The following is a 9,455-nucleotide window of genomic DNA, read 5'->3' as shown; positions in this document are numbered from 1 at the left end:
TTTCTCCTTTCGGGTAGGGGGTGCCGAACCCGGATTTTTCGGGGTGGGGGGTGTGTGGGTGTGGGGGGAAAAACTGCCGGAGGCTGCCTTTGCAGGGGGCCGGCTCGGGAGGGCAAGGGTTAAGGGGGCGGGGGCGCGGGCGGGGCGGCGCTGGCGGAGCAGATTGCAGCCGGCTCCTGCGGCTTCGCCTGCGCCGGGCGCGGAGCAGCGGCGGGGAGCGCGGGCGGAGCCCCCCGCCGCCCCCGGCCCCGCCGCCCCCCCCCCCCCTCCCCATCCCACCCCCCTCCCCCGACCGCCACCATGGTGCAGAAATCCCGCAACGGAGGCGTCTACCCGGGACCCGCCGCCGAAAAGAAGCTGAAGGTGGGCTTCGTGGGGCTGGACCCGGGAGCCCCGGACTCCAGCCGGGACGGAGCGCTCCTCATCGCCGGCTCCGAGAGCACCAAGCGGGGCAGCATCCTCAGCAAGCCGCGCTCCGGGGTGTCGGGCAGCGGGAAGCCCCCCAAAAGGAATGCTTTTTACCGCAAGCTGCAGAATTTCCTCTACAATGTGCTGGAGAGACCGCGGGGCTGGGCTTTCATTTACCACGCATACGTGTGAGTAAAAGGAATTTGGGGAGGGGGGGGGCGCAAACCCCATGGGAGAGACCTCCACACGCACCCGGTCCGGATCTGCCCTTGACAGCCCCCTCTCTCCATCCCCCTCCCCACCCCCCCCCAAAACGCATGCCGAAGGATGCTCCAGCTGCAGAGCGGGTGCAGGGAGGGGATGCCGGGTGCCAGGGCTGGTTGGGGAGCCCCCGGGGGGATGCTAGGGGGTAGCGGAGGCTGAGCCTCCCCCCCCCCCCCCGCCAACTCTCCTCCGCCTCCCCCGCGAGCAGCCGGGCCGCCGCTGCATCCCTTTGCCGGTACCCGGGCACGCTGCGCCCGCGGACGGGGTGTGTGACGGTGGGGAGGGCAATCCGGGGCGGGGGAGAAGCTGTCCCTGCAGAGATGGGGGGTGGCTCCCCGGGGAGATGCAATGCACCGGTCCCCTGCCGTCCCCCGCCTTCCTCCTGCCCGCTCCCGCTGGCGGGGGAAGGGGCCGCTCCCTGCGGTCGGTGCAGGGGGCTGGAGCAGCGGGAGTGATGGGTAGGGACTGCTCCTCCGTCTTGCTTGAAATCACCATAGCAATGCTGTGAGCAGGGGAACAAAAAAGCTCTGCTCAGGCACTGTCTCTCCTTCCCTCCTCCTTCCCCCTCCCCACCCCCCCGGCCCCATTTTTGGTTGCTGCGGAGGGTTTGGGGGCCGGGGGTTGGTTTTGTGGCTCTGCGCTGGCCTCTGGAGGTATTTCTTGTCCCCCTGTGGGAAGTGGCTGAATGGAAGATGAGTCTAGAAAGAAATGCTAATCGGTGTCTGGGGCTTCCTGACTGCACAGCCATGGAGCGGTAAACAAAGGAGCAGTCCCAGGGTGCACATTTCCCCGCTGCCACCCCCTTTTTTTTTTTTTTTGCCAGAAATGGCCACATCTGACCCGCCGTTTGGCAGAAGGATGCCCATATCTGAAGGCATTGCTGCATAGGGAGCGCAGATGACTTCCCGTTGTTTGGAGGATTGCAAAGGGAGGGTCAAGATAAATTGCTGTGTTACTGCAACTCCCTTCCCTCTGGGACTTTCCACAGTCCCACCAGGCTCTTCTGCAGGCCTGGGCTCAGGCTTGGGTGCTCGTTCCCTTGGTGCCGGTGGGTTTTTTTTTTGTTTGCGTGTTTTTCATCATGGCTAGGGCCTCTGTCAGCGCCGGCAAGAGGATTTTTTGGGCCTTTTGGGTTTTTTTTTTTTTCCCCCCCGTTATTTTGCTGTTATGCCATTCTCAGATAAGGTGTCGGGATATGCTTTCTGGTCCTCAGCCATTTTGTACATTGGGGCCTTCCAGGGAGGTGTTGGTGAGTCCAGTCGGTGAAATGCTGGCTGGGTGGGAAGGGGGAGCTTTGCCATGCGCTGCAGCGGGTTGGGGTCCTTCCGGGAGCTCATTCCCCCAGGGAAATGGGAGAAAAGAGAAGAGGGAGTGTCTGTCGAGCTCAGTTGTGGTTGTGATGAGGAGTGTGGAGTCCAACGCTGGGACTCCTGAGCATCCTCCATGCTCAGGGCCGTCCCCTCGACTTGTAGATGGTTTGTGTCGCAAAATCCTCCAGAATCGTGTGGAGGGGCCAAGCGTTCGCGTTGCGAGCCGGGTGCTTGCTTGTGTGTGCGCCGAGGATGGGGGGACGTTGGGTGCAGCCTGCGCTGTAAGCTATTAAATACAGGTGACACCCCAGCTTGGGGACACTGGGGTGACAATGACAGAGGTGGAAGGGGATGAAAGCCAAATGGCAAGCGGTAGCCCTGACTGCGAGGGGTTTATAAGCATCCTTGGCTTCTTCAGCTACTCCGTCTTAACTTCTGACCCCCCTGGCTGTCTGCGGTGACATTTTTTTGGGCAGCTGGTAATCCTCACAGGGCAGGAGCGGGGACACCCCAAACTGACCTCCTGCCAGGGCTCACTTTCCCCGGGAATGCCCCGTCCCTGGTGCCAGGCTGCGGTGCCCCTTGGCTCTCATCACGTAGCCGCATCCCCGACATGCCTTTCCCCCCCACTGCCCCAGCCCAAGCAGCTGCATCTCTCCTGGGCTCGTGACTCCACTTGTACCTGCTGTGACACCATGTGGAGCCGTGCGGTCCCATCAGAAACCGCTGGCCTGGGATGCGCTGGGAGCTGGGCAACCTCCCTGGATCACCTTGGGGCAGATGCTCAAGCAGCCGTGAGATGTAACCACTGCGAAACCATCCTCTGACCCCCCACTCTCGCACCCATCGGGAAATGGAGGCGTGGAGGCTGGATTCAGGGCTGAGGTGGTAATTGCACCAATGTCTGTGAAGCATTGGTGATATAATTAATTTTTTTTAACAGTGTGTCGGGAAGTTATATGGAATCCAATCTTCTGGACTATACATATCATAGGTTTAGCCTTCGCAGTTTGCTAATATATTATTTAAAGAGCTGAAGGGTATGTTAAACATCATACAAATCACCAGGATAAGCCCATGCACCAGTTGGTGCCCTCTGTTGGCTGGGCGAGCCTGGCATGGCCTGTGCCAGATGCGCATGTGTTTGCGTGGGGCAGGGAGAGGGTTTTCTGGGTGTCTGTAATCCAGACAGGCAGGGCAGATGAATAAGCAGCCACTAAGCTTTTTAAAGATATGGGAGGGTGAAGGGACTGGCTCAAGGTCATAAAGTTTGTACGGGCGAGCTGGAGCCACCCCCGACGTCCCGATGGCTGGTGCAGTGCCCTACCTGCGCTACTGGGGTCACGCCATCTCCTCCTGCCCAAAACACCATTTTGTGCCAAAGCCTTGAGCACAAAAACACTTTTACCCTTCATACCGCCGGAGTGGTGGCCCCGAGGGAGGCTGTGGCTGGGGGACCCTGTCCTGCCACCGTGTTGGGCTGTGCATCACTCATCCCCTCCATCCTGGACCCCATCTACCAGCATCCCTGTATCTCTGCTCCTGCTGCTCGCAGGGGCTTTCTTCCATGAAGATTTAGGACCTGTTTCCAGCGTGAATGAGTTTGTGACCCTGCGAGGTTGGATTTTAGCTTGTAGAGATGAGTTTGTGACCCTGCGAGGCTGGATTTTTAGCTCCTGCAGATTCTTACAGACCCCCACAGCGTTTTTAGGCGTGGGGCTGCTGTGCTGCTCGGGCAGCCACCCTGCACCCAAGCGCCAAGACACAAACTGTAGAGACTCTTCCAGCATGGACGTGTTTTAACGAATCTGAGAGGTGCTTCTGCATAAGTACCTCTGAGAAATGCCGATCTGCAGAGGCCCACCTCCCAGGCTGGTATCACACCGGGTGACTGCTGCACCGCCTCGAGATGCCTCTGCAAGTTGCATTTATTTCCAGTGCTGCATCCCAGATCCAATCCACCCGATTTCTTTCCCCACCTCTTCTTCCAGTCATCGCTCGTTCCCTTTTGCACCATTTCATGCATAAGAAACCAGGGAAATTCAGAGCAACTCCCACCCCTCAGCCCCAAATGCGTTAACGTGGTCTCATCTCAGATGTTGCCTCTGTAAAAGCGCCGTTACCTCTGCGAGCAAAAGCACTATTTTATATTTCTGTGCTGTGATTCATTTTTGTACTTACTAGCTCTTCCTACACTGACACAACTGGGTGACCTGCTCATGGTAGCTGCGTGTTTATGTATATAATAATATATATATTTCGTGAAGCCCCATGGACAGCTGAGCCTGATGGGTCCCACTTTTGAGCATGGCTGGAGGCGGGCTCTGGCTGCCGGAGGTCTGAGCCTCCCCTGTCTCGCATCTTCTCCCAGTATTTATCTCAGCGCCTTTCTTTTCTATTCCCCCTCCTCCCCCCCTTTTTTTTTTTTCTTTTTCTTTTTTTTCTTTTTTTTTTTTTGACAGAGCCCTGGCAATGCCGCACATGGCCTCATTCCGCTCAAGGTTGAGCTGAAACTTGAAAAGTTGAGCTTGTGCCTGAATAGCAGGCCAGGCTTTTTGAGGGATGCAGCAGCACTTAGATCTTGTGGTAGACCTTCTCTGCATGGGGAGGCATTTTGCTTCCGAAATGCTTCCATTTTATTTCTTTTAATAATTTATTTTTTTTTTTCTTCTAGTCCTTTTACCTTGGTTATTGTAACCTGCCCTGTGCTCGGTGGTGCTGAGTTTGTAGGGCTGCGATACTTGAAAGTGATTTTTGTCCCTACCTGCCCTCTTATTTCGAGAGGGATCGCTGTGTTCTGTGCCAGCCTCAGCCAGGTGCTTGCAGAGGGCACCCCCGTGGCCTGATGCATCCGGAGACGCGTTTGCTGATCCCCCCCGGTGAGCTGCTCGTCTTTGGTCCCTGAGCTGAAGACGGGGGCTGGATTTGGGGCAGTAGCAAGAAAACAGCCTGTATTCAGAGACTTCTAAAGCTGTGTGCCCAGGGCCAACGCAATCCTTGCGTTTCCTACTTTGAATTTACAACCTTAATGCGTCTTTTTAACTGCGTTAAAAATAGTTTGGGTGCATTTTTTATCCGCATACTGTGCACCATGCATTCAGTTAATTAAGCGAGTGCACGGACTTAAATTATAATAAGGAAGAACATTTCCTCCCCATCTAATTTATTAAAATTTCCTTGTGCCATCCCCGTCCCGTTTGTTCTTCCCTTTTAACCTAGCCAGAAGCCACCTCTCTCTCCAGAAAGTCTCCTCCCTGTGCCGCCCGCATCCTGGCATGGCTACGGTTGGCGCGGTGGGAGGATGGAGAGTTGATGCGATTGCTTCCCTGAAGGTCCAGGGTTTCTTGGTGCAGAGGTCGCCGCTTTTCCGACTCCTTCCCCTCCTCAGGGACTGATGAAAACAAGGTTGTTTCATATAGATCCATTCCCAGATGATCTTTTGCATCAGATGGAACGACTCTGGGAACCCGCAGCCATTTTTCTGCTGCCTGGGTTGGATTTTTAGGCAGCTCTTGTGTTTTGTTTTGTTTTCCACTTACTTTTTCAATAATGGTTTTAAGACGCGTAAATTTAGTTGGCCAGTCTCATTTATCCATCCCCAAGCAGCGAGGGGTGGTGTTTCATGGCAAGCCCTCACCCACAGACCGGGGTATTGCTAGGAGGTGTGATGCCACCAAACTCAGCCCATCCACCAGCGATGTGCAGGGACCTCTTGGGTTCTCCTCCCCACCTCCTAGTTGAGTATGTGGGATGGAGGTGCCAATAGAGGTCTCCCGTAAGCGTTGAATTTAATGGACCTGCTGGGCTTTGAGCTCAGCTGTGCAGTTGTGCCTGTCCTGGGGACCAGGGACCTCCGCGGTGTGATGCCTCACGAGCTCCTCTCCAGCTGCTTAGTCAGAGCTTGGTGGGAGCAACCTGATTTCAGTCGCTTTAATGTGTCACGTTCCAGCCGTCACATTCGCCCCACACTGACATTAAAGAAATGAAAAACAAACCGATTCTCTGGGTGACCTCCTTTCTGTGCTGCAGCACACCTCAACCAGGTGAGACTTCCTATGGCTCAATTTATCATAAAAGGGAATAACCCCAAAAGCAAGCCCGAAATCCCACCCTAAAGGAAAGATAGGCATTGCTTAAAGAGATGTAGTTAGCAAAAATTAGATTTCTTGATTTTTCTTTTCTTTTTTTTTTTTTTTTTGCATTGCAGCAGAGGGAAGGGACGTCAGCAGGGTGAGACACGGTGTGGTTTGTTTGGTGGGGCAGGGTAGAGGGTTTGCCTGTCAGTTAGGCATCAGTGGGGCTCACCAGGATAAAAAAACCCACATACATTTAGTATTTGGCATCTGGGATTTAAGCAGCAAACACGTAGCCCTGCATAATCCTTTTTAAGGTAGCCCAAGTGCTCAGCTGGTTTCTCAGGCAGTTCTTGAGGGACAGATTCCTCTTTAAATTGTGGTGGCAGGGAGATGTGCCAGTCCCTTTTTCTGCTATGTAATCTCCTGTAGAGAAGATACAGGAGAGCTGAGAAAGATGGAGAGTGGTTCCTACAAAGGATTAAACTGTGTCTACGGTGTGCTTCTCAGGCAAACGTGAGCCCGTCTGTGCTGGTGTGAAATGTCCCCAGTCCCCACTGCATCAGAGAGAGAGGAGGTCTCCAGCACCGAGGTGCACATTGCTGCAGAATAACACAATGGCTTTTAGCCCCCAACGGCCAAAAAGGAACCCGATTTCAAAACCAGGTTATTGTGGTGGTCTGAGCTGAGCTTCTCGAATGTCTTTAGGCAGGAGGCGTGTTGCAAGGTGATTTGATCAGTGAGCACACGAGGGCAAAACCAGGGAGTGCCAAAGGGTTTGGCCGGCACAGCTGGGTCCTTCACCACCATATGTTTAAATGGCTCCTCATCGGGTCACAAGCCAAAATCATTTGGGCTACTCTGACACTCACCTATGGCAAAAGATGGCCCCACCAGGACTACAGGAGTAGGTATTTAAATATGGTCCCTTGGTGGACGTGCCCACCCACCCAAGGTAAAAGAAAAATGACGTTTTTCTCCAGTAAGAACGAGTTGGGTGGTACTTGGTCAGCCCACTGAAGCCGGGGGTGACCTCAGCTCCCCACGTGGTTCTCCTGGCCTTGTCCTGGGTAAGCTGCGAATGCAGCCTCCTGTGACACTTACATGGAAGGTGTGTTTTTGGGGGGTGGGAGTCATGTGCATTTATTCTAAAACACTGAATTAATTACATATAGTGTTGTTTGCTGGGGAGCATCTCACATAAGTCACCGGCTGCAAGATCTTCTCGCCTCTCGCTCTTGCTGCTGTAGGGAGGGGGTTTAAAGCTCCATGAGGGTCGCCTGGAGTGCTGGGCGCAGCAGCAGCCTTGTCTGTGCGAGCCCCGTGACCGAGCACTCACTGGATTTGTTTCAGTGCATACAATGGCCAGACGTCGCAGGTGGAGTGGGCGTTCAGCTGGGGTTCGGTGATGCTCAGATACCTGCTGGGTTCCTCGTGGAAATCCCATAGGAGCCTCCGTGCAGATCTCAGGTGGGCAGGGCTGCCTTCTGGAAGTGCCCATTTCTCTCTGTTGATGGCAGAGAGTTGATGCAAGTTCCCTTGCATACCTTAGGGGAAAGCTGGGGGGGATGAGTCCAGACAACAGAGGGGGAAGACGGAGCCTGGCACAACTTCAAACTGAAAACTGGAGTGAGTCGAGGCATCTCCCACCTCCTGCCCCAGCCTGTAGGAACTGGGGAGTTCAGAGCCAGAACTCCCCCGTGGACACCCTGCCAGGTAAGGTCACGGCGAGAGATGGGGCTGATCCGCATTGAAACGGGATGACCAGGATCCGAGATCCACATTTACTCAGCAACGTTTGAGAAAAGGTTTTGGGAAAAGAACCTTTATAGCAAAGCCTGATCAACTCATGGACCTCCAACCCCTGGGACCCAGGGGAAATCAGAAGATAATCAAGCCTTATTAATACTGATTAACGTTCATAAGCAGCTACAGTTGTGTTTAGGCTCTCAGAGGAGAGTGCCCAGTGGTCAGTGTTCGTTCAGAAATCCTCCTTTTTTTAATCCTCCCGCGGGAGGGTGGAACAGGACAAAGAAACAAGAGGACAGGCAAGGTCAGAGGGAGCATCTGTCCCTGTGTGGGTTGGGAGGTGACCGCTCGCCATCTGAGGATCCCGGCCGTCCATCGTGGCTGGCACTTGGTCTCTTCAGGACAAGATCGAAAGACACAGAGATTTTTGCCTTCCGGAGGGTCTTTCCCAGGGATTCACAAATGCCTCATTTGTAAACAAACCCTGTTCTGCCTGGAAGTCCTGCTTTCTCATTTCGAGCTTTGCCAGCCAGGGGGAGGTGACAGTGTCGACGCAAAATACGGCTGGGGCGATAACTGAGCTGCTGTCGCACGCTGCGGTGGATGAGCGCAGCAGGAGAGGCAATCCCAGTGCCGCTTCCACGGATACGCTGTCACCCTCCATAAAGTTACGATGATGCCCGGGGGGAAAAAAAAAACAAAACCAAAACCAAACAAAACCTAGCAGAAATCCTGACTCAAAGGTGACTCACGTACACCTCTTCTCCGTCTCGCGTGTGAATGCGGTAGCTTGTGTCTGGGTACCTGCTGTGTGTGCTTGTTCCAACTTTGGTTTGATAACGCTTGGAACAAGTAATACGCGGCACAAAAGAAAAAGAAAAACTTCAGTCAAATAGTAGTTAAAGTGCAAACCAAGGGGAAAACAATACTCCATTAATATTAACAGCAGCGTGTGAGCACCCGTAATGGAAATAGAGGTCTACAAGCTTCTCTTCTGTACGTCAAGCCAAAAAGAGCCAGTCCCTGCTCTAAGGACTTACTGTATTGAACAGACAAGACAGATGAAAGGCATAAAGCAGTTGTCAGGGAAGGGCTGGTAAATGTTATCTTTGCTCGGCTTTTTCTTTTTAACAGTGTTTGCCCGGCTTCTCATTTGCTTTTGAATTGGTGGGTTGGTTTCTATTCATGCTCCTTGGGTTTGCAAAAGAAAGCGGGGTTTGTTTTGGCCGGAGCAGACTCTCAGAGACACCGGCGGGTTTATCTTGGAGGGAAATCCCGTGGTCTGAGGACCTCAGCGGAGTTAACTTTGGGCTGGGAGAACGTCTTCCCGCGGCCGTGGCTCACCCATACTGGGGCAGTTCGCTGTGGTCTTGCTGTTCATTGCAAATGGGGCGCGTAGAGGGCTGTGAATTGGGCTTGTCGGCTTTCTCACTGTTCGAGTGTTGTACGCGGCAGCAAAATGACAGCACTGGGAGGCTTTTTTTCCTGCGTGTTTATGGGCTTTCGCACAACTCGGAGTCTCGAAGTGGCCATTAATTGAGTTTGTGCTTGCTCGGAGGTTTGTTACCTGATCTGAAGAACATAATAAGGGATGTAAGAGCGCTCCATCTGTCACTCAGGAGGAGAGCAAAGGAGTTAAATATAAATATCT

General features: G+C 53.9%; 1 protein-coding gene across 9 annotated transcripts in view; it reads left to right on the top strand.

Moving 5' to 3' along the window:
* The first annotated feature begins 294 nt into the window (after positions 1 to 294).
* KCNQ2 (potassium voltage-gated channel subfamily Q member 2) overlaps positions 295 to 9,455 on the top strand; it is a 78,038-nt gene continuing 68,877 nt past the window's right edge. For all 9 annotated transcript variants that reach the window (XM_063349645.1, XM_063349642.1, XM_063349650.1 and 6 more), the window contains exon 1: positions 295 to 596. In XM_063349645.1, coding sequence (XP_063205715.1) covers positions 301 to 596 — 296 coding nt within the window. In that variant the 5' untranslated portion in view covers positions 295 to 300. The remainder of the gene's footprint in view (positions 597 to 9,455) is intronic.

The sequence above is a fragment of the Chroicocephalus ridibundus genome, chromosome 12 (genome assembly GCF_963924245.1).
Source record: "Chroicocephalus ridibundus chromosome 12, bChrRid1.1, whole genome shotgun sequence".
Taxonomy (NCBI): domain Eukaryota; kingdom Metazoa; phylum Chordata; class Aves; order Charadriiformes; family Laridae; genus Chroicocephalus; species Chroicocephalus ridibundus.
Note: the sequence above shows the minus strand (reverse complement) of the source record. Positions and strands in the feature narration are given on the sequence as shown.